At 57.0% G+C, this 24,762-nt stretch overlaps 1 protein-coding gene across 8 annotated transcripts in view; it reads left to right on the top strand.

The window, feature by feature from the left end:
* The window catches only part of SH3PXD2A (SH3 and PX domains 2A), a 241,687-nt gene that overhangs the window by 196,868 nt on the left and 20,057 nt on the right, over positions 1–24,762 (top strand). For 6 of the 8 annotated variants that reach the window (XR_007471233.1, XM_033421090.2, XM_033421096.2 and 3 more), the window contains 2 exons: positions 15,598–15,711; positions 19,973–20,056. Coding sequence is in view for 7 of the 8 variants with exons in the window: in XM_033421090.2 (XP_033276981.1) it covers positions 15,598–15,711; positions 19,973–20,056 (198 nt within the window). In the remaining variant the exon portion in view is untranslated. The remainder of the gene's footprint in view (positions 1–15,597; positions 15,712–19,972; positions 20,057–24,762) is intronic. The other 2 variants (XM_004265884.4, XM_049696820.1) reach the window with 1 other exon arrangement.

The raw sequence follows: 24,762 nt of genomic DNA, 5'->3' as shown, positions 1-24,762 counted from the left end.
AGGCCTCCCCACCTTAGAACCACTTCTAGAACAGAGTCTTCCAAGGGCCCTGAGGTGGTGGGATGACCCCATGGAGGCCAGGAGATGGGGTTCTGGAGGGCAGGCTAGGTTAGTGACTTCCCAGCTTCCTACCCTCTCTCTCTGCCATCAGGTACCAGGATCTTCCTGCTGACCCTGGTGTGGTGTTGATCACAGGCTAGCTCTCATTCAGAGGGGAGAAAACCAAACCATGCGATTGAGTGTGTAGTCAGGGGCTAGAAGTGAGGCACTCATTCATTCCCCAACTTTTATCTCCTGCTATGCGCCAGACATCAAGGCACAGGGATGAGCAAGGACGGCTTGATCCCCGTGTCATGGAGCCTTCAGTCTCCTGGGGAATGAGGGGACTGCGATTGCTGGTGTGCCAGAAGGTGGGATGATGACTCTGCAGACCCTTCCCCTTTGAGTGTTGGGGGCAGGGTCACCACAGATTAACAGGGCAGAAGTGGAAGGAGCTCCTTGATAGGTGTCCATGGGTGTCAGTCACTCCTGCCTGACCAATCACTGTAACTGTGGTGAGACTAGAATGAGACACCTGGCCACAGGCAGGCTCTGGGGCAGCTGGACCAGGGGTGTGACCTTTTCTCCTTGGATTGGGGTAGAAGCTGTATTAGACCACATTTTAGGAACTAAGAAGACAAGATGTTGCCCAGAGGCAGGAGAAGCTCAGGGAGAGAACCTTCCTAAATCATACAAACCCAGCTGGGCTCCAGGATGGTCATCCCAGGCCCAGGGTATTCCGGCCTCAGCTTAACCCATTTGCTGCTTTCTGGATACCACTGGTAGCAGAAACCCTGGGAAAGGCAAGAAAGGGATTGTTGAAGGCCCTCCTATATATCACACGGTGAGCCAGACACCTCTGTGCTGTAATCACCGCCCCTGCCCCGTAAAGCACAGGTAGCATGACTTCCATTTTATGGGAAGTTGGGAAGTTGAGGCCCAGAGAGTTAAGGTAGTTGGCCAGCTTCTTGCCCGCACACTCTGCTGCCTCTTGGTGAATCCTCTGTGGTTCCCTAGGGCAGAAGCACCACGGTGGGAGAAGCTGTTTCTTCTGTGTAGCTTTTTCCCCACCCACCCTCTGGGGCTTGGAGGCAGCAGGGCTCTGGGGCTGCTCTTTCCGGAGGTCCCTCCATGAGTTGCACCCACCCTGGAGGAGGGCTTCGTGTTTCCTGTATGAGACACCATGGCTTCAAGAGTCCCAGTGGAGGTCTGCAGCTGGCCCATGAGGCTGCTTTGAGTGGGCTTGGGGAGGGGCCGCTAGCACATAGAATCCCTCAGCATTCTTCCAGAAGCCTCACCCAGGGCATGGGCTTGTCCCTGGTGCTTGGCCTGTGGGACCTCCCTGAGCTTTGCTTTTCCATTCCTGTGAGGGGAGAGGCCCAAATGAAAATGGCCCAGTCAGGTGGGTGAGCAGACTGAGAGCTCACGGGTGGCAGTATTAGCTTACCGGGTGATGTTGGGCAGGTTTGGCAACAAGCAACAGAAATCTCCCGGGCTCGGGTTCCTGTGGGCAAATCCCTCCAGGTGAGCTGAGGGTGCTGCGAATCAGAGGTACCTCCCCAATTTAGGGGACCGGAGGAGGGAACAGTGCCCAGGGGCTGAAGAGCTCTGCTGGTCTCTAGCCAGGCAGAAGGCCCCGGGGCCAGAGGAATGGGAGCTGTAGAGCAGATGCCCAGCGCTGACCCCAGGGGCTGGACTCAGAGATAACTGAGGCCAAGGGAAGCAGGAGGGACTGTGGTGTGGATGGAGAAGCCAGGCGAGGTGGAGGAAGCCTTGTGCCCATCCGTCATTGCATTTCGTGTTCAACAACTGCTCACTGAGTCTTCTTTGTCAAACACTGAGCCAGGCAGGAGTTCAACAGGATGCCAAGATGAGCAAGACTTGGCCTTTGTCCTCAAAGAGCCCTTGGTCTAGCTGGGGTGACAGCCAACCCAAACCTAAGGTCAGGGTGTCAGGGGAACATAAGGGCACGAGAGCAGAAGGGCAGCTCATGGGGAGACACAGGAACTTCGCAAACGTAATGGTTTTGAAAGATGAGGCCCCGGCACAGTGATGGATCAGAAAGACCAACATATTTGGGGCTTCTGAGCTCTGCTGGGTGTGCACAAAAAAGCAAGACAGAGGGCGTGTTTGTTTGTTTGTTTTTTAAAGAAAACACTAGTACAGGTGCTACTCAGACTGTTTAATTGCATGCCTGTTGCTTTATAAGGCCTGAGGTTTGGGAAACACAGTTACAGGACCCCAGGCGGGACACTCCCGGGTACCATGCTTCTCCCACAGTCTCCTAGGGTGACACCAGTGGCTCCCAAATCCCAACTGGGAAAGAAGCCTGGAAAAGCATCAGCATTCACAGTGGCTCCTCCCCACACCACGTGGAAGAATCCACGTTGTCAGAGAGCTGTTGACGTCAGGCGGTGCAGGTTTTTGCAAGACCTCTACTTAAAATTCCCCAGAAATTAAAGAAGGAGGGTCTGGAGGGAGGGATGCCCTAGACAAATTGCGGAGTGGGTTTGTCTCGTTTATGGACGTGGTCTTTAAAGTTGAAATTGCCCCTGTTTTATTTTTGCGCCAATTGAAGAGGGGCTGAACTCAGCTAGAAGGGAGGGGACTGTTGTCAGTCCAAGGCTTTTAGTTGAAACCACCTCAATTCTGGGACCAAGAAGCCTCCATTTTTAGCAAAGAGAGAAAAGGGGAAAAGTATACAAACTCATCCATGTGTACTTCTTAGGCACTGGAGTAAACTAGTTAAAAGGATAACCCCTTATATTTCAAATGACTGGTAACGGCTACGGAGGGTTCCCTCAGCTCTTTTCTCCAGACTGGATATACTCATATTAGACACCAGAAACGTTGCAAGGTGGCCCCCATTCTTTTCTTTTTGATTTCTCAGCACAACCCTGGTAAGTATATGCTCCTTAATATCCTCATCTCACTAGCGAGGATACTTCATCCTCTTTTGTCAGCCATTTTGAATGACCAAGTAGTGTTCTAGCTAAAAACGTCACCCATGCAACACCGCGGTACACAGGGTGCTTTTAGACGGTACAGAGAGGCAGTATTTAATATTTCCGCAACACACGATGAAAAAGAACTTTGTCCTGTCCTGTTTCAGTTCTCTTCCAAGCCTGATTTATCTCCGCCTGATGGTCGACTCTCTCTGACTGCTCTCTAATAAATCTGCCTCTGTAACAAAAAGGAAGCAGGCTACAGACGTAGCCTCTTCGGTCACAGCACAGCTCGAATTTACTCTGTTGCTTTGTTCTCTGTAATTTTATGGTTGGGGCTGGTGGTCCTAATTGTTTATTCATGATGGCAATCTGAAGTTTCCTAAACAAATTATTTTCTTGAAGTTGAAAAACAAAGGGAGATTGCTTTAAACATATATTTACTATGTGAACCACAGTATAGTAGTTCAAGGATATGGCAAAAGTCATCCATGGTGTGGAAATATCTGAGGTTTCAGAAATGCTGATCCAAAGGCACTCTCCCGGCAGAGCCCTCGGGTGAGATCTTGGGCCAGAAAACTCTGTCAGCCAGGGTGCCCCTGCCTCGCCCTGCTCTGTGCGCTCGGAGAGGGTGAGGGAGAGGCTACCTAGAGACGGGGGCAGAAATCACCTGTTAGCCCCTTCCTGGGGGAGCATGGCAAGAGGGGGAAAGGCCATGCCCATGACTCTCCCGAGAACTGGGTCTGTTTTGTGGACACTGACAGAATGGAGGAGAAGCAGATGAGGGGCTGGTTTCCCGGCTCACTGGTCAGATAGAAATTCAGGGAACTTAACAGAAAGAGCAGGCGGCGTTGGTCCCTTTCTGCGAAGGTGGCAACAGCTGGAGTCGTTTTTAAGCCGAGCTGCGTGGCTGCTGTACTGGGAGCCAGACGCGGGTGCCCGTCCTGGCACCGCTCCCTTATAGCCAGCACCTGGGTGAGTCACCCAGTCCGGGTGCTTCCTAACACAGCCTAAGATTTCGCGGGCTTATAGTCTACCCCCCAAACTCCAGGAACTTTCTCATCCTTGCTGCCAAGTAGGGTGACCCATGCGACCCAAATGCCTGAGACACTCCCAGTTGGCACCTAGGATTTTGGCATAATTATGAATAACGGCCCCATAGATGCCAAAAAGTTTAGACGGTGAAGTATAACACCGCTGTCCTGAGCCATGTCCTTTTGTCTCTCTGTTTACACCTTTTCTCTTGACGGATTTGACCTGTCATTACCATCTGTTCAGATCTTTCTTTTTTTTTGTTTTTTGGCTTCTGATCTTGGCACAGCCTTTACTAAATGAGATGGTGCGGCCAACACAGCTTCCGGCCTTGTACTGCGTCTGATTAAAACATCCAACAGCACAGGTTCCCAGTGGGTGCAACCAGTGAGTTGTCACACCCTCTTTGGATGTGACCTCTGTGGTCGGCCATCAGCTGCGAATCTATTGCTGCAGCCCTGCAGCCCCCAGCAGGATCATGAGAGCCCCAAGGTCCAGGTGGCTCAGCTGGGACACATCCCAGACCCGCCGGGCCAGCAGTTCATGTCTTACCAGAATCCCACATGGTCTGGCCCCCTTCCTTCCTGTTGTCTCTACTCAGAGCTGCCTTGGTCATGCTCAGAACCGCATTCCAGGCTCTCCAGCCACCCCACAGGGAACCCACGTTTCCCTTCACCAGGACCCATATTGAGGTCACCTCTACTCTGGAATCTACCTTCTGCTTTGAAAGTTGGGGCTGTGGCCCATTCTGCATCCTCTGGCCTCACTCCCGCCTCCACGTCTTTCAGGGTTGCTCGCGGTGGCCTGGCAGGCTCTCGGTCAAGTGCTCTCTGGCCTTTTCTCACACCCGCTAATGTGAGCTCGCGGAGGGCAGCTGTCCGTGCCGCGTCCATCTCCGCCTTGCGGCCATTTGCCCGCCACCCTCCCGGTCAGCGCCCTCCAGTGTGAGCCCCTGACTCCGGAGGGGAAATGCCGAGCTTCGGACAGGTGCCCCGCAGGCCCCCTTCCCCATAGAGCCACGCAGTCAACGCCCACACTCAGTCTCTTCCAGCTTCCCTCTTTCTTACTCTCCCTCTTGCCTGGAACATCAGGGGAAACACCCTTTTGTTGCCCTGAACATTTTTTCAGGAATCCACATGTGAGACTTTAACCTTCCTGTCGTGATTCTGAGAAGTCCACACCTCCGTTCTCTGTTTTTCTCACTGCCGCGCCTCCCTCCATCTGAATGCCTCACTCACCCTGCAGAGCCACATCTCGCCCACCGTTTGCATCCTTTACAATCATGGCAGAAAATACCTTTTTGCAATCCTACCCTCCTGAGCCACCTTCTGTTCACGGTAGGTGGAGGACAGTGACATTGAAGGTGATTGCCCCTCTCACCGTCATCTGGAAGAATCCCCACCGTGGAGCATGGTGAACATTATGGTTAGGGCTGCATGTACTCCCATCACCTGCCCATCCTGCTCCTCCCACCAGATTGCCGTCTCCCCTCCCTCCTTCCCTCCAGATTTAATCTGAGGTTCAGTTCAGGTCTCCTCTCTTCTAAGAGTTCTTCCCTGACTACTCAGTTTCATCTCTGATGTCTGCAGTTTCCTCAAATGTTGCATCAACAATCACTGTGTCCATGGCATGAGGCTGCCTGGGTTGCCCTGTCCCTGCCCCCAACCTGTGCCAAGCACAGAACCAGATCTTCAGTAGAGACCTTCTAAAGTCAAGGCCAAGTAACAGTGACACCAAGAGGCTTTCTCTCCTAGAAACTCCAGACACCTAAGACCACCTGCCTCCCTGCCCAGCCCTGACACCAGTCATTGAGAGGCACTGAGGTCTTGGTTCCTTCTTTAAAATTCGCTGTGGTTTGCACTTAAACTTTAGTGATAGCTCTTTGGTGCACCTTGCCAGGAACCAGGCACTATTCCGAGCCCTTTTCATAGATTTACTCATCCACCAATACAGTGAGATGTAGGCATACTGTAGGTCCATTCTACAGTTGAAGAAATTGAGGCGATTGCTCAAAATCATGCGGCTCTAGTAAGCAGCAGAGCTGGGATTTAAACCCAGGCAACCTCACCCTAGAGCCCTTGCTTAAAGACGTGATTCTCCTCTACCCATCGTTTTCGCATGTCCCCCCTCTCTGCCTTCTGCTGGGTGCCTTGCTCATGACCTTGGCCTGCCCAGACCCAGCGCTGGACTCCTGGGCTCGTCCAGTGCGGTGGGCAGGCTGGAGCAGGGTTGGGGGAGGAGTGGCAGCGGCCCAGTTCTTGCTGTCTTCTTGCCACAGATCTACAGAGCTTCCAAACTGTGACGTAACAGCCTGTGCTAATGGTCTTGGAATTCAGGCCTCAGGCGCCATGGGAAGGTTCTGGGGCCCTGGTGGCCTGAGAGCCCCATCTGGGGGAAGGAGAGGCTGTGGGCAGCAGAGAGGAGGGTAGGGGCCAGAGGTGGGACCAGAGGAATGGGTCAGGCAGTAAGGCAGGGGCTGTGGAGGTACTTTGGGAGGGACTAGGGGAGCCCCTCCGAGGAGGCGGGTGACTAGGAGGGACTGTCACCCGCTCCTGTTTGCTTTGGACTGTAGAGGCCACGTGCTGTGAGCTGGAGTGTGTCTTGGCAAGAGGCCGCAGTGACAGAGCCTTCTGACCAGGGGAGGCCTGGCCCAGGGTGGCCTCCTTTCATTGTTCTTAAAGGCACAGCATGCCGTGGACAGCCTGCATTTCCCACATCTCTGGCCGCTCTCAGGTAGAAGCCTCAGATCTGCCCCAAGGTTATGGGAGGGGGATCAGGGCAGAAGCCGTCCCTTAAGGCTCAGCCTTGTGCCAGGTGTAGTGTGGCCAGGTGGGCAGGGCTGGTGACATGTGCCTAGCCAGGCCCCCTTCAGCCCCCTTCGTCCTCAGCATCTCCCCTACGTCCACCATTCAGTGCCCCCAAATTCTTCCTCCCCTCTTCCAAACCACTCCAAGGAAAGGACACGAGAATGCCCGGACATTTCACTCTCACGGAGGGGCCAAAGCCCGAGCTAAGCGTACATGGAGAATGGGGGCAGGTATTCGAGGCCTGGGACTGTGCCTCTGCTCCTGGCTCCTTCACCCCTTGCCCACCTGCACACAGAAGCCCTCGCATAGGCCTGGGCAGAGAGTAGCACTGCACACACAGATACTCTGGGTTAGACCATGTGAAGGACCAGGCGGGGAAGAAAAGGCAGGCTCGGAGGTTACCTCAAGGCTGCTGTGTTCCAAACTCCGCCCAGTCTGTCTCATCCTGCCTGATATCCTCTGGGTGGGCGCCCAGGGCTAGTGGGAGGCAGCCCAGCCTTCTCGCTGGCCCCGGCGCCAGTGCACAGGTTGTGTCTGCGCCCATCTTGGGTGCCGTGCAGGGGGCGATAGAGGAGGAGAGCCTGCGTCCTGACTGTTGGCTGTTCTCTGCAGCGTCCCGATGCCTAGAACAGGGCTTGGCGCGTGCCAGGTGCTCAGTAAAGGTTGGTTGTTGAGTACACCATGTGTCTTCAATACACCAGCCCAAGTGCACCACGGGATGCCAGGCAACCCTATGGGCAGCTCATACTATTTTTTTAATTAATTGACTAATTAATTAATTAATTACTTTGGCTGCGTTGGGTCTTCGTTTCTGTGCGAGGGCTTTCTCTAGTTGCGGCGAGTGGGGGCCACTCTTCATCGTGGTGCGCGTGCCTCTCACTGTTGCGGGCTTTCTTGTTGCGGAGCACAGCCTCCAGACGCACAGGCTCAGTAGTTGTGGCTCATGGGCTTAGTTGCTCCGTGGCACGTGGGATCTTCCCGGACCAGGGCTCGAACCCGTGTCCCCTGAATCGACAGGCAGATTCTCAACCACTGCGCCACCAGGCAAGCCCCCGGCCCATACTCCTGTGATAAGGAGGTCAGCCCTGTTCCCGGTCACCAGTGAGTATGTGGTGAAGCCAGGATCCAAACTGAGGTCTGTCTTGGAAGAGGGGCTAAGAGGTGCCTGCGGGCTGAATCCTGGGGTGAGCAGGCTGGGGAGACCTCATGGAGGACCTCGAAGGACCGGGGGAGTTTCAGAGGGAGAGGGAGGAGTGGGGTCCCCCTCCCCCACCAGCTGTCTTGTTCTACTCGGAGCCGTGACCTCAGAGGACTTTATTCACATCCTGATCGCATGCAGCTGGCCTCCTCTGGCCCTAATGAGCTCATTATCCATTCTCATTAAGGAGGCCATTGTGGCCTGGTCACCCTGGGGACAGCAGTGGCCTGGGAGTGCCCATCACTTCCTGCCACCCTTGGCCAGGCTCAGCCCCCTTCTAGAGAGGCTAAGGCCCCCAGTCCCTCTCCCAGGTCCTCCCATCCCCTCCATCTGTCTGTCTCCATTTCTGACTCCCTCCGCGCGCGCGTGCGTGCGTGTGTGTGTCTGTGTGTCTGTGTGTCTGTCTGTCTGTGTGTGTTGTGTGTGTATGTGTGTGTCCGTGCCTCACTCTCTTTCTAGCTCCACCCTTTCCACCCCAGTTAGAGTCCGTTTGAAAGGGCTTTGCAATTGGCCCAGCAGCTAAGGATTACGCTCAGCCTGGACAGAGGGAAAAGCCCACCTTCTGGCCCAGAGCTTTTGCCTGCTGTGGCTGAGGGGCTCCCTGCCCCACCTGGCGTGGGGAGTCCTCCAGCGCTGCCCTGAGCTGGAGGTGCTGGCCAGGCCACCCGGTGCTGCCTTCTCCCACCCTCGGCCCCTGAGCCACTGTGAGGTGGGTTTTAGTGCGTCCCGCTGAGCCGGTCGGATGCTGTGACAGGTGACCTTGCTGTTCTTTCTGGGCCTTTGCCTCCTGGAGAGGGCTGGGCCCTGGCCTATAGGCCAGCCTCGCTGAATGCTGTTCTTCTCTGGCACTGTGGACACGCGGTCCTCCCAGGAGAGGCCAGCGTGAGGCGGCTCTGGGGCGCTTGGCCAGTTCAGCTCCCAGACGCCGTCCCGGGCCCGGGGGCTTAGCCTGGGGCCGCCAGAAGGACGCCTCCTCCTGTACGTCCAGCATCTGAGTGCTCCTGGACATCAGCTTGCAGTTTCCCATTCAAAAGAATGGATGTGGTAGCCCTCTCTTGCCCCGTCTGGGGGGCATCTCAGCATAAGGCACTCCAGCTGGGAAGACCTACCTGAGCAGTGGCCTGGCTGGCGCTGGTAGAGCATGGCTGCCGGGCTGGGGTGCTGGGGCATGTAAGGGGCCTCCCAGCTAGCCCAGGCCCCTTGGGGGCTCCCCACCAACTCCTATTCCACTAAGTCCTCTGCCCCCACAACAAAAAAGAGCCTGCTCCCCTCTTGCCTGGGAACCAGGGTTGACTTCTTGGGAAAAGGCCAAGTCTGGCAGCCTGTCGGGGAACAACTGCCCCCAGCTGGGCACAGGTGTGGGCACTTCGTCAGTCCAAAGCTCGGTCCTTTAGTAAAACCTTGCTGAATTTCCTTTCCTAAGAACGGAGGCTAGGAGGACAGAAGAGGAAGGGTAGCAGAGGCCAGCTTGGAGTTTGGATCCATCTTCCGAGGACATGAGACATTGTGAGACATTGTGGCTCAGGCCGGTCCCTGGGCATCCACGAGTGCCGGCCACCTTACCTCCCATGTCCTGTGGCTTTAATCCTTCGTTCAGTGAAGCTCATGGCTTCCATTTAATGGGTGCCTGCTGGTGTGCCAGACCCCACGTGCTGTTCTTTATCTCATCCTCACGCTAGCCTGCGTGGTAGTCTTACCATTTTACAGATGGCGAAACCAAGGCTCAGAAAGGTTAAGTCACTTTCTTGAGGCCACAGAGCATGGAAGTGGCAAAGATGGGATTCAGAGTCAGATCTTTGGCTCCAGCACTTAGGCTCTGTGCCTCAGTTTCCTCATCTGCTGTTCGGCTTGCTGCAAGCTCAGCTCTGCCCTAAAGACAAAATAGATGAGATACTTAGAGTCCCAACAAGACTTATTCTCAGAGTGCACAAGCTGCTGTGAATTGTGGGGGTGATGCTTTGGATGCTATTGGGACTTGGGAGTCAGTCAGGGAGGGATTCCTAAAGGAGAAAGGAGGCTGCAGGACCTCTGTGCTGGGGAGCTGTGTGAGCTGAAAGACCGGAGCCAGGCCGAGGGGGCCCTGAGACATGTAGGGCAAGGAGGAGAACCCCAGGGACATCTCCCCCTGGCCCCATTTCTCACCGTGTTTGCTATCATGCATTGCATCAGCTGAGAAAAGAGCAAGCCATATTGCAAAAGATAGCGCCTTCCGTTCTTCTGAAACCCCAGAAGACAGCCCCCAAATTCCATAGATATCAGTAAACACACACACACGTCAGTTCACCAAGCTGTATTGAGTACCTCCTGACACACTCCTTGGGCACACACACCACCTGGCCACCCATGGGTGCTGACTCTGTTAGTCTAGAATACCAAATACCCACCACCACCCTGATCAGAGCTCAGGGTTTTCAGCTCCTACTCTGTGCTAGGCCCCAAGCTAAGCTACTTCTGTCTCATCTGTTCATTTCAACAACCTTGGGAGGTGGGCTCCATTTATTACTCCCATATCAGAGAGGGGAGACTGAGCTCAAAAAGGTTTAGCAATTTCCCCAGATCACACAGCTAGGAAGTTGCATGCCAGGACCTGAATTTGAGTCTTTCTGACCCTAGATTCCTAATTATTACCCTCTTCCTCCAGAGGATCCTCACCTGTAGACATAGACTCTCAAACCTGCGACTGGACTCATGGTGTTCACACAGAAAGCAAACCCTCGGCGATGTGGACATGCCCACTCACAGGTGGCACATATATAAAGCACAAGGACTCAGGGACACTCGTTCTCAGGAGTCACCCCTGAGCTCTCGCGTGCCACAGATGCACACCTACTCCACTTCTGTGGTGGTTAAGAATACGGGTCGTGAAGCTGGACTGCTTGGTTTTGAGTCCAGCTCTGCGTCTTCCTAATTGTGATCTATTCCGCCTCAGTTTCCACATCTGTTAATTGGGGATGATGACGATAGTAAAATGTAAGGTTCTTGAGGATGACATCAGGTAATGTGTGTCACGTTAGCTCCTGACAGCGTGCTCTTCTCAGCGTCTGACTGTAATCATATCATGTGATGCGTGTACAGACACACCTCTGTGCCAGGTGCACAGGCAGCCATCCACGCGTGTGTGTGGACAGAACCTACCTCCCCCTATGTGCTCTGCAGGAATGAGGACACGGTGTGTGCTGGACGGGAGCCTGGGAGCCCCGAGGGCTGGCTGACGCCTGAGTCCTCTTGGCCAGCTAGGCTGCCCCCACGGTGGGAGCCCCGAGGGCTGGCTGACGCCTGAGTCCTCTTGGCCAGCTGGGCTGCCCCCACAGTGGGAGCCCCGAGGGCTGGCTGGCGCCTGGGTCCTCTTGGCCAGCTGGGCTGCCCCCACGGTGGTTCAGGCTCTAATTGCTCCTTGGTGGAGCGGCGGTGACCTTGGTCAGGGGCCCCAGTTGCAGCATTTGACGTCTGAGCTGCTGGCATCTGGGAGAGGCCTGTCAGCAGCTGTGGGTGGGTGCAGGCCCCCGGAGCCTCCCCCAGAGGCCCAACTGTGTGACTCATGCCAGGGCTCCCAGGAGGTCTGCGCATAGCTAGGTAGGCACCTCTGCCCCTGTTCAGCCACGCCTGCCTGGGCGGTGACTGAGCCTGTCCACCTTTGCTTTGCGGAGGTGCCTACAGCCCAGCCAGTGGCAAGCTCTTCTCTGCAGGGCCTGGTGCAGGAGGGACCTGAGACTTGAAGCCACACAGCCCAGCTCTGCATGTGTCAGGGCTGGAGTGGAAGTCCAGGCCAGTGTTCTCGGGCAAGGTCGGCAGGTCCACAAAGCCGTGAGGATGGTTGAGAGTCTCAGCCCCAAGTCTTGGGAGCGCAGCAGGAGAATAGGATCCTAAGTTGCTGCCCTGGGGTGCGATGGTCACAGTCAGCCAGTAATGTGGCCCACGCTCCATAGAAACTTGTGGTGCAACAGAGATTTTGAGGTGGGAAGGACTCAGAGACAGCCCTGGCACCTCCAAGGGGCACCCAGGTGGTGTGAGGCACAGACCATCGTGCCGCCCTGCCCATTGGGCACCTCGGCCACACTCTGGGCCTCTCAGCAAGTCCCTGCCCAGCTCACCCTGAGTGCCAGGCCTATGCAACAGAGGTAGGAGGAGGGCCAGCCCTGCCCTGCCCCTGGGAGATTCTCTGTGCAGACAAGTCCAGATCCATCCCTCCATCACCGATCTCTGGCTCCTGGGGGGAGGGAGAGAGCAGAAAGTACATGGAAGGTTCCCAAAGGGTGAAGTTAGGAGGGAAGGGAAACGATGCCACCAGCAGAAAAGAGCCCTAAATCCTGGGATTATGAGGCCCTTGGAGCCAAGGAGAAAGGTCCATGCAGGGCCCTGGTCTGGAGATGGCCATGGGAAGAGGTCAGGAGAGGGGACAGCAAGAGGTCAGCAGGCTGGTGGTCTTGCTTCACACGTGTGAGGACACAGACAAGCTTGGATGGGACTGATGGAGAAATGCCCTGCAAGCCCTCCTGGTACCCATGGAGGGACTTGCCTCCTTCACCTCTGCTGAGGATGACTTTGGAGCCCAGATTCCAGAAGTAGAGAGAGGGCTTAGGAGACAGTCAGCCCAGCCGTCCAGGAGATCACCAAGTCGCCTTCTTTCCTGGGAAGCCATGGGGTCACACAAGGAAAGGAAAGACTGTGCTCCCACTGAGACAGCAAGTATGTTGTTTCAGAGGGTGGAGTTGGCGGTGGACACACCTTGGTGTAGAAAGAGAGGCTGAGAGGGGCTGGGCATGGGAGAGATCTTGGCAAATCCTCCACAAGACACATGCATCCACGCTCCACTGTTTCTCCAGGCACATCCCTGTTCTGTCTGATGACGATAAGTCCCCGGCCCCAGCCTGGGCCCATCCTGGGGAAACCCTCTCCTGGGAAGAAGAGCTTCCCTTTGAGACTAGGCCTTCAGGGTACTTCCTTGGCCTACTGGGACTTGGCTTGGCTTTGGAGGCTGGAACTGGTCTTTCATCTCTCCGGACACAGTTTGGGGAGGGTCTGGAGGGTGTGGTAACCAAAACCTTTGAGCTTTTGGCATTGGGACCTGGACCTGGGCAGGCATGTGAGAGCCTCAACCTTCCAGACCCTCCCAAAAGTGACTCCAAGTTGGGAATTGTGGTACCTGCTCTTTGGGGCTCTTGGAGCTTATCCTGTGAGCGGGAGGTCGGGGAGGGACCGCTGACCCAGAGTGGCTCAGAGGGCTTCATCCTTACGTGCCAAAATCTGTGGTGGCAGGTGCCCAGTGGGCTTGGGTTTTGTTCTCCAGACTTGACTCATGATGGTGGACCTTCGATCATGAACCTTGCTGATTGCTGGGTACGGGTGGCATTAGTGAGTGAGTGAAACCCGCTCTGGCTCAGGTGAGCAGCCCAGGAAGGTCACTGGCTCACTGTAATCAGCAAGTCCAACAGGGCAGTCTAGCTTTAGCACACCTGCGCCCCAGGGTCAAGTGATGGTCAAGGCTGACTTTCTCCATCTCCTGACTTTGTTTTATTGACTTAACCCTCAGGACGTCTCTTCCCACACACCCCTGCGATTCCTGGTTAACGTGGGATTTAGGGTTCAGGTCACCAGAGCACCCATGTCAGTTCCTGGAAAAGCCCCTGAACCATTACAGTGTCCGGGGAAGTGGCAGACCAGTCAGAACGACTCCTGCGGCCTAGGAGGCAGGGCCGCAGGGCAGGAGCCTCTGCGAGGTGGGGAGCTCCGCCCCGTGACCTCCAGTTGGGCTCTGTGGAAGAACACTGGGCCCGGGGCCTCTTGGCACAGACTGTTGGGGTTCCTGAGAGCGTTCCCCCAGAGCCTGCGAGAAGGGGAGAAGGCATCCCAGGCAGAGACCCCTCTGGCTTCTTTGGAGTCTCTCAGCCACAGCCTCCTGAGTAGCTGTGCCGCTGTGGCCTGGGTGTCAGGGAGGATGGCGGTGCTGCCCCAGGCAGGTAGGCCCAGAGGGTGCACGTGGCCATGGGTGTTGTGAAGGGGGCCCACACCCATCCCACTTGGGGGAAGGACAAGGGAATTGACCTGAATCTGGCAGAGGGAGGGAAAGAAGGCATCTATCCCAGGTTCCGGAGGGGCAGTGACCCAGCTAAGGGCTGGACCACAGAAGTCCAGACCGTTGTCTGAGACTTTAACTTTTTTTTTTTGAAGACTTTGGTTTTTTTAGAGCAGTTTAAGTTCCCAGGAGAATTGAGTGGAAGGTACCGAGGTGTCTCATACACACCTGCCCCCACACACGCACAGCCTGCCCCATCCTCAACCCCCTGCACCAGAGCGGTGCACTTGTTACAACTGATGAACCTGCATTGACACATCCTAGTCACCCAGAGTCCCTAGTTTACAGTAGGGTTCGCTCTTGGTGCTAGACGTTCTGTGGGTGTGGACAAACGTATAAGGACATGTATCCAACGTTATGGTATCACACAGCTGTCATGGTGTTTCATAGGTTTTGCAGAGCTGCTCGCAGAGTGTTGTGGAACTTCCTGGAAAGGGTGGGGTGCAGTGGGCATTCAAGACTAGACCACAGGCTGTTTGCTCTCCCAGGCCTGTGACGTGGGGCATCAGAAGTTGAAGACCTAGGTGCTGACCCTGGGTGCGGAGGTCCCGTGCAGTGGTGGGACTTTTGTCCTCCGTCCCTCTCCACTGCTGTCACAGCAGCCCCCAGGCAGCCTCCACCACCTCCCAGGGCTAAGCCCAGCTGGGAGCGCCTGGAGGTCCCCTTGTGCCCCTCCTTGGGCAGCCACTCACTGCTGTGGCCACGTGGTGATGGGGCCTCAGTGCTGGCCAGGGAGGAACCCTGGGGTCTCCTGACAGGCTACAGTCCAGGTTTGGAAATGCTGAGCTCTGTCATGGACAGAAAAGAGAACTTGTGCCACCAGGTTTGGAGTACTTTGCTCAGCGTTTGTTTGAATGAGGAATGAACGAGCCAGCAAAGGGGAAAGAAAATGATTGAGGCGTTATCACTTGGCCACAACCCTCAAGGGTCACTCAGGGTGTGGTGCCCACTTACTGCGATTGAGTTGTCAACATACCGAAGGGCAGCTGTGAGTAGCACTGATGTGAAAATACCACTGACCGGAGGTGGGAAGCAGGAGCAGTGACCATTAGAACGTATCTGTGAGGCCTTTATCCCCCGGTGCCTTTAAAAGCAGAGAAAGTGGTCCAACTCCGGGTCACACCGGTGGTCCTAGTGGGCTTGAAGGACCCTACACCATCTCTGTGTTTGGTCAGAGCTCCCTTGACCTTTCCTGCAAGGTAACTTTCACGTGTTGGGCATATCATTGTGTCGATTTCATTTTCAGGTTTTTTTGTTATCAGATGTCTGTGTGAGTGGATGGTGGTCCATCAGGCCCTCTTCTCAGGGAGCGTGTTGGTTTCTTCTTTCTCAGCGAGGAGCCTGGGCTCCAGGAGGCTGGATGTGGGCAAGACGTCTGCCAGGCACCCAGGCGGTGTGGCTCTGCACCCTCCCCTCCACGCTGCTCCTTCCCTCCTCGTCCTGGCCCCGTCCACCTCTGCCATCTGCTGGGCTCTCATGGCTGCTCTCCCGTCCCCCCTGCAGGCTGGTGGTTCGTGAGCACCTCTGAGGAACAGGGCTGGGTCCCTGCCACCTACCTGGAGGCCCAGAATGGTACTCGGGACGACTCAGATATCAACACCTCCAAGACTGGGGAAGGTAAGCTCCTGTGGGTTCAAGGGGTCGGGGAGATGATGCAACTTTCCCACCCTTCTCCCTAAGACCATCAGAAGCTCTAAAACGATATGGATCATGTTTCCCCCCCTGCTTCTCCCAGGATCCCGTGTCACTGAGGCCAACCCACAGGCTCACCTCCTGTGCCACGTCTGTCCTTACTGGTCCCACATGGGGCTAAAATTAGAGGGGAGATTCCCGTGGGGTGTGGATCTCAGGCTTTGGCAACTTTGGGGCAGAGATTGGGGAGAACGGCCCTAGGGCTGGTCCCTCTCCCCACCAGCAGGCCTGGGTTCCTCTGGGGGTCCCCACAGAGATCCACCTTTGCCCCCCTCACCCCACACTGTGCTCTCTGCGACAGGGACGACCCCAAAGGGACTTTGTGCACACAACTTCCTGCCGTGCACAGCCTGTTCAGAGGCCTCTCTTCCAGGTGCCTCTTATCCCGGTCAGGGGTGCAGACGTGGAGGGCAGGTCTGTGAATCATTTCTCAGTGTTGCAGGAACCCAGGGATGGCTCCAGCCCTGCACCGTCAGCCTCTCTCATTAGCTCTGACCTGGTGAGGTTTTTCTGGGGTTTTCTCCAGTGCATTTCAAGGAGCCTGCCCCTCCTCCCAACCCCAGCCAGCACTGGCCTGCTCAGCCTATCCGTGGGCTTGGGTATTCCCCAGAGCGGGCTGCCAGAGCCCGGCGAGTCTGAGCCACCCTGTTCCCGGCTGCCTGCTCCTAGCCTCCCTTATTCTGGCAGCGGGAACGCTTGCCCTAACGGTCAGTGGAGACCGTCCAAATGGGCACATCTGAGAGCCAGGGGGATGCGTGCCTGCCACCCGGGGCTCAGGCCACCTCCAGGCCTGCCCCTGCCCCACCCCCCATTCCACACTGCCCAGGCCAGAATAAGCGTCCTGCCAAGCCCCAGCTCCGTCTTCATCCTTCCCGCAAATGTCGGTTACTCGGCAGGCAGTCGGAGCCCCGCCCTTCCTCCCATGTAAATGCTGTATTTCAGTCCCTTGACCAGTACTGCAGCCCCTGCAGTGCATGTCTGCCTTGTGACAGGTTTCCAGAGACCAGGCCCCATTGAGAAGGGCTGGCATGTTCAGGCCAGGTGCTCGGCCTTTCCTGGCTGCTCCCCGAGCCCAGGGGCTGAGCCTGTCCCCCATCTCATCTCTGGTTCCCTCGCACCTCTGCAGCGGTGCAGGGTCGTAGCTCCTGAGCTGGGTCCGGTCTGTTTTGTCTGCAGTCACCAGGCCTCACCTCCTATCCAGTTCCACCTTCTGGGGGGTATCCCAGGGCTTTTCAGAAATAACAATCCCTAGAGTGTATTGAGGTCTCACTCACTCCTAGGTGTCTGCCCTGGTACTTGAAATGCCCTCACCACCCTGGGGAGGCTCTGTCATCATCTCCATTTTCCAGATGCAGGAACTGAGGCTGCAAATATTTAGATATGTATTTGTCCTCATAAGGCTTGAGCCCTGGTCGGCCTCCTCCGCCAGTGGTCTTCCCACCGTGCCGCATGCCTCTCCGTGAAGCATTTTCTTGTGAGCAATTCTAGGAGGGTGTATGTGTGTCTGTGTGTGTGGAATTGGAGCCCCACCTGAAAAGGTGACGCCAAGAGAGTCAGAGTGGAGACGTCAGGTAGATGCTGGAGGACCAGGACACCAAGTGGGTAGGAAGGAGCCTGAGAGGTGCGTGGGCAGTGACGCCGCCAGGCTGGTTTGAAGAGAGATTGGGTGCTTTGCACAGAACAAGCAGTAACAGGTTATAGAGAATTTTGACCTCGATGGAGTAAGAACCAGGCAGCCAGTGGAGGTTCCGCCTTCAAGCAGCGGCGGGGGCGGGTGTGTGTGTGCGCGTGCGCGTGTATGCTCAGGGTGAACCTCCTGATGAGAGGTTCCTCTGCACACTTTGATAGGACCTGTGTGCCAGCACCCCTGGCAACATTTGGGCAGCTGTGAGTCCCATCGTCACATCGTGGGCATCTCCCCGCAGCTGTACAGAAGGGCTCAGGACTCAGTACCCCAGCCCAAGGCCCAACAGCTGTGGTGTGTCCGCCAGTCTCTGCACGGGCAGCCATGTGGCTAAGAGATCAGCCCACCCTGGTCCCGTCTCTGGCCATCTCTACCCCAGCCCTGTTGCCATCCCATTGTAGGTCCCCTGAGCTCTACAGGCAGAAATTGGAAGCCTTCGTCCCATCAGAGCTTCCCTAACAGCTCATGTTCCATTGCTTCAGGAAGAAAAGAGGCTGTTTCGGTTTATTTCTGTCATCAGATGTTCTGCCATATGTTCATGTTTCTCCTGAAGCCAGGTGTGCTGTGGAGAATGCAGAAACGTTTCAGTAGGGGGCAGGAAGGCCGAGGTGGAGGCTGAGACCCCCTTGTCCACTGCTGATGAGGAGGGTCCAGGCCCGACGATGGCAGGGTGCTTCCGTGAGGAGCATCGCCTCAGAGGTGAGGAAGCGGAGGCCTGGAGGGGTGTCACCTCCACGGAGTCCCCAGAGCAGTTAGTGGCAGAGCCAAGCCCCAAACCTGGGTCTCTGCCTGTGCCCTGCGCCCTGCAGCCACCGGCAATGACCTGCCTTTCTCCCTGGGCTGGCATTGGCCCCAGGGTCCAGGCATTCTCCACTGTTGGTGCCTAAAGGGCGCAGGGTCTAGAGTCCAGGCTCCAGAGCCAGACTGCGTGGATTTGCGTGCTGCCTTGACGCTCAGGTGTGTGACTCAGAGGGTTCCTGAACACCCCTGTGCCTCTGGCCTCCCATTTCTAGAATGGGGAGAGTGCCAGCTACGTGGGGCTTTTGTGAGGCTCCAGTGAGATGGTCTTGGTACCTGGTTTAAACCGGGTAAATGTCACTTACTGCTAGGGTGGCCCCAGGCGGGGCATCAGCTGAAGTGAAGCTCCTCTGCTCACAGGGAAACCAGGTGGACGCACCCGCAGGAGGGCAGCTGTCCAGGTTCCTCCCAGTCTGACCTCGCACAGGACCTCATCTCCATCCCACAGAGCCTGTCCAGTCCCTGTCTTATTTCACGCCAGGGCAGGTGGTGTCACCCCAAAGACAGATGAGGGAACAGAGGTTTAGGGAGGGATGGCAGCCTGCCAGGGTGACACAGTAACCTGGCAGTGCAGCCTGGGTTGAATCCATACCCCTAACCTTTTGTCCAGGCCTCCTGCTTACAAGAAGCAGGTCAAACAGGCTACTCTTCTCCCTCTGGAAAAATAAGTACTTCCCAGGAGGCCCTGGTGGGATGTGGCTCAGTTGTGTCAGGGCAGTTTGACTCTTAAGTGCTGGCCTCCCTCCCCCAGACCTGGGCAGCCTGGCACCCTCCTTCTGCAGTGCCAGGAGGGGGGGGCCCCTGATGCACCTGGGCGTCCCATAGGAAGGCGGGGGGCACGTGGAGCTGGTCCATAGCCGTCAGAGGACCTGTGCAGATGAGAGGAGTGTGGAGCCGTGAAAAGCTGGGCGGCAGGGCCTCCGTTGTCAGAAACAGTGGGTAGCATGTGGGGAGGGAACAGACCAAGGCCTGTGGCATCCTACTGTGTGTGCTTTACTCAGCAACATTTCTGAAGGATCAGCCCCGTGCCAGGCTCCGTGCCAGGCCCTGGGGACGCAGAGATGCAGAGTCTTAGCCCTCAACAGACTTGATCCACTGGGGGTGACTGAAAAAGCAAAGACGTAAACCAACCCAGGATGGTGAGAGTTATAAGCCCCCCAAGGAAGAGACCCCAAGTCTCTGCTGGGCACATTTATTCTTCCACCCGCAGTGCCTGGCTCGTGGTGGCAGGTTCACAAGCAGGACTTGCTGAGTGAGTGGGGGCAGGGGAACAGGTGGATGTGAGCCCTGGTGGAGAGTGGGGCACACCCTGCTGGGAACCATCACTGCCCAGCAATGGTGGGAGCCATGTCCTCCCCCTAGGGCTGCAACCAAGGGTCGTCCTTGCACTGGGCTGGAGCCAAGGCTCCTCCTCCCCTCTCAGCTGCTGGGATTCTAAATTCCTAGCCCCTCCCAGGCTCGGGGGCATAACCCATGCAATGTGGCTTTGGTTGAGTTATTCCCCACCTGCCAGCGCCGCCACTGGTCAGATCCGCGCCCCTCCAGCAGGCATGTACCGCCGGGGCTCAGTCCAGGCGGTGAAGACCTGGGGATGCGAACCTTCCCCCCCTCCATCCCTTCCCCACCCATCCCATCTCATCCTCATGTCCATTCTCTCCGCCGGTTCCCGTCGGCTGTGTGTTCCATCGCTATCTCCCACACCAGTGTCCAAGAGACGCAAGGCCCATCTGCGGCGCCTGGATCGCCGGTGGACCCTGGGCGGGATGGTCAACAGGCAGCACAGCCGAGGTGACGATGCGGGCCGGCTTCTCCTCACCCACAGCTGCTGCCTCTCTCTCTCTTTCACTAACACTTCTCCTCTTTCCCGGGCTCTGCCTCTTTCTGCCCTGTGGCCTCCTTACCCAGATTCACCAGACAGACTTTCCTCTCACCTACTCTAGCTGGCGGCGGGGTGGGGGGGTTGGGGGGGCGGGAGGGGGGCGCAGGGGCCAATTGGGAATCGGGGTGACAATGGGGGCAGCTCTGTCTTTGGCCAGCGTCCTGGGGGCAGGGGTCATGGGACTTAGGACAGGATTATGGGGGCAGCTGGACTCTAAGAAAGGCCACATTTACCCTGAAGCTTCAGATTGAGAGAACTGAGCGTGTTTGGGTCTCTGCCTGGGCCGTCCCCTCACCCCTGCCCTTCATTGCCTCCCTCCTCTGAGAAAGGGTTCCCTTGGCCAGAGCTATTCTAGCAGTTACTTAGGGACAGAGTAGGAAGAAGGAGCAGCTCACAACCTCCTCATTCAGCCAGCTCCAGGGAAACTAGAGAAGGAGCAAAATCCAGACACAGCCAGGCCCCAGGGCACAGCCTCAACAAGTTCTGATGGTGGGGTCAGGTCCAGCTGGGGGCTCCAGCAGCCCCAGCACTAGCTGTTGGGATTTCAGCCTGATCAAGACTATTCCAGGGAAGCCCGTGGCCTGCCATACACGCTGATTAGGAACCAAGGCGTTTGCCAGTCCAGGGCCTTTCCAACATCCAAGAGCTTGTGAGGCAGGGAAATGAGGGGCAGGCCTCTGAACAAACCTCTAAACACCTCCAGAGCCCCAAGGCCAGTGGGTGGCCCATCTCTCCTGCCTCAAGGAGAGTGGAGGGTATGTGTTCCGGACGGTGACGGCACAGCCGGAAGGGTGTCATAAGCATTGGCTTTTCCAGAATTAGCAGGGATGCCCCATGACTCGCACCCTACCCCCAAAGCTTGTTCCTGAACGACTGTGAGACCCTGTTTTGGTATCTGCCCCGAGCCCCAGGCAGCAGCAAGCCTGGACTCAGGGGTGGCCACCGCCCGTGGCTGGCTCTGCATCAGGCTCAGCACGGGCTGCGAGGGGCCCAGCTTGTCCCGAGGGTGGAGTGTGGGGTGGACCCTGGGTGCTGGCGCAGGACAGGGGGCCAAGTCGTGGAAGCAGAGAGAACAGGCTGAATGTGAAGCAAAGGCACCATAGAGGTAGGATGGGTGGGGCAGCATAGCTGGGGGCCAGGCGGGGAAGCGGCCCTGAGCCTTGGCAGCAAAGGAGAGTGGGACCCTGGCCTGGAAAAAGAGCAGGGTGGAAGGTTTGGCCTGTCCCCATCCCCTCCCACATCTGCTCCAAACACCATCACACACTGAACCCCAAACACACCTCTGTCTCCACAACCACATGGCCTCTCGGACACTTCAATCGGTGAAGCGTGACCGCCGGCACACAACCCCGAGAGCCACGGGCGTGGCCACAGTACACTGGCCCATCCAGGCCCTACACAGCGGCACGTCTGCGGTCCCGTGCACACAGCCACTCACAGTACACACTTCTGCACCCTCACGTAGACCATTCCACGTTTGCACTATTTACACAGTCACAGATGCATTATCCACACAACCACATCGTAGGTACACCTCTGCAGCCACCCCCCAAGTACACGTATAGCTTCGTATGCGGTCTCGTATACATAACTCCTATACCACGTGTATATCGGCAACAGTATTTACGATTCTAAACATAACATGATGTAAGTAGACACAGATACCCAACTGAATGCATAATTCTATGGCCAGCCACACATATGTAAATATGTAAGCAAATGCGGGCCCACGACTTCTCTCTCTTGAATAAGAGACCTAAACAACATCCTTTCCCAGTCTTAGCCCTAAGTTAAATTAGGGCTAAGTTAAATCAGGCAGCCAAGAAAAACTTGCAGGAAGTTGGCTGGGAGAAACTTCGCTGCAAACAGCCGAGCTGACGAGGGGGGAACAGGCAGTGGGTCGTATATAACTAGACAAGAGAAAAGCAGTGCTTCCCCGGGGCCTCCACTCCCCCAGTCCCAGAGCCAACCAGGCCTCTGGAATCAAAAAGCCTCTTGCATCGGGGTTGGGTAAGTTGTAGGGACTGGGAGGGGAGCCAGGGAGACTGCTGACGGAGGGGAAAGTGTTTGGAAAGGGGAGGCGTCTGTGGTTTGGAAACTGCAGGGCTCTGCAGCCCCTGCTTCCAAAACCAGAACAGGCCCGGCCACCTACCCACCCCGTGGGCGGCCTGGCCAGCCCTCCCTGGGGTGAGGTGGCAACCATCCTCCGAGGGTATATCGGAGTGACCATGGCATCAGCGCCTCCCAGAAGCCCAGAGGTGCCCCCAGAGCTCCTGGGCCTCTTCCCTCAACTTGATTCCTAAGGGGCATCTCTTCTAGAGACCCCAAGCAACGCAAATGACTCAGCTCCCTCCCCCCCGCCAAGGTCATTTCTTTCAGTCTGGGCATCCTCCTGTCTGGCCCCCTAAGGTGGGGTTTGTGGCCCCTGTTCAGTGGAGGGACTGCCTCTGCTTTCCCCCAGGGAAACCTGTGAGGAGGGAGCTGAGACCCACAGGGCACGCGGCCACACAGAGGTAACCCACACCTTCGTCGTCCAAGCCAAACGTGGCGGAAAACCGAGCCCCCAAACAGGCCAATTGGAGGAGTTGTCCTGCCTGGGACCAGGGCTCTGAATTCTCACCTCCTAGAAGCTACGGTGCCAGGGTAGGACGAGCCTCCAAGCCAGCCAGCTCTCTTCCTGGGAGCGTAAACTCCCAGACATCTGCATTCCCATCAGCCCCAGGGCCACCACGAAGAGGGCTTCGTGCAGGAGCAGCTCAGCCTTCCTGAGTAAGACGGACGCCCCTGGTTCTGCCCACCAGGAGGGGCAGGGGAAGGCAGGATGCTTACATGGCCCTCGGGGCTCTGTCCTCAGCACACACGCTGGGGACTGGGGAGGCTGGTGCTGGGCCCTGGCCCCCATGAAGCAGTCTAGGCCCTGTCCTCTGCCGTGGGGCAGAGAAGGGCTCCTCTGATCTGCCCAAGAGATAGGCTGTAATTTTTCTCTGCAAAAGTGACTTTGCCCAGGGAAACTTTAATGATGGCTTCCTGCACGAACCACAGGCTTTTAAAAATAGCCCAACTGAGCAAAGGCAAAATGTGGAGCCCAGGCCTCGGCTCACCCGAGCCTCAGAACCCTGGGGCCCTGGGGCCCGGCGCTGCTGCTCCGGCCACCGCCCGGGCCAGGATTTACGGTGTCCCACTGGAAAATGGAGCGAGACCAGGAATAGGCGGGAGCGCAGGGGGCTGGACTATAAAACACAAACCTTCTCAAAGGCCCGAGTCAGAATCTGGCAGGGCCGGGTTCTCAGGCGGTCTTGGCGGCTCGCCCCAGCATGGCTGGGTTGGAATCTGAAAGCTTCCAGGAGCCAGTTGACGCGGAGAAAGGCTTGCATTTGAGAAGAGCGTGCTGAGCTGTGGAGGCTCCCGTGGGGCGTCACCTACCTTTTGCCCTTTGGCAGCCTGCAGATTCGGCCAGCGGCCTGCCAGCTCTGTCCTTGCGGCCTGGCAGGGCAGCTGTCTCCACCCCAGAGGGAGCTGCTATCTCCGCCCGGCGCAGGGCCGCAGACGGGACCCTGATAATCTAGGGAAGAATGAACAGATGGCCCTCCTGAGCAGGGGCTTAGGGTGGCAGCTGCCCTCTCCCCCACTACTGCCAGAGGCTTGGGCAGGCTGCCAGGCAGGGTCCAGCTGGGGGGTGGGGAGCGCCCGTCTCAGAGCCAGCTGTTCTGTGCCAGCAGCCTGCTCTTTTGAGCTCAGAGAGTCTCCCCCTCGGTGCCCCGGCTCAACACACCTTTGTCCTCATCAATGTACTCCATAGTCCCTTTGCAGCGCCTACTGTGTGCCAGGCACTGTCTCAGCCCCCAGGGAGAATCCAGGTCGGAGAGGACAGCACAGGTTCAGGGTGACCCTCCCAGAGGGTGTGCCAATCTCTGCCGCTTATCCTCCGCTGAGGGGATGGATGGGGCTGGGTGTTCCTCCCCAAGCTATTCCTCTGGGGAGACTCTCCTCCCAGGAGGCAGGGTGTCTGTGGCCGGCCAGCTGTGGGTCTGCCGGTCCCCAGCAGACAGGAGGCCTGAGCAGGGACTCCCGTGGAGGCACAGGGTCCCTGCCAGGAGAGAGGCCCAAGGAATCCAGGAAGACACAAACTTCCCAGCCTCCCCACACTTGCCCCCCCACGCTCCTGTTCAGCTCCCCATGGTGCCTCTCTCCCAGTGCCTGGGGAGCCCAGAAGAGGGCGTGCAATCCTACTGTGAGACCAGAGCAGGCAGCTCCCAGAGGGGCTCCACCGAGCTGTGTGGTCAACTCAGTCCCCCCCAGGGCTCCCGCCTGATTGTGCCGCACTGTTTTGCCCCTGCTCATTTGGCCCCTGGACCCTTAACAGGGCACATAACCATGCCCATAGCATCCTCTCGGGGACGTTATGTGATCAGGTGAGCAGATGAGTGGTCAGGGGAGGCTGAGGTGTCCCTGGAGCTGTCAGAAGGTTGGGCAGAGGAGGGGTTTAAGGGTTTGAGGTGGGAGACAGGCTGAGAGAGCAGGTCTGGGGCATAGATGGACGCATGGCATGTTCAGGAAGGAGAGGGCTTGCCTTGAGGCCTCCAGGCATTGAGGGGACACCTGGGTTTGTTCTCAG

Source organism: Orcinus orca, chromosome 14 (genome assembly GCF_937001465.1).
Source record: "Orcinus orca chromosome 14, mOrcOrc1.1, whole genome shotgun sequence".
NCBI lineage: Eukaryota > Metazoa > Chordata > Mammalia > Artiodactyla > Delphinidae > Orcinus > Orcinus orca.
The sequence above is the reverse complement of the archived record's forward strand: the minus strand, read 5'-3'. Positions and strand labels throughout refer to the sequence as shown.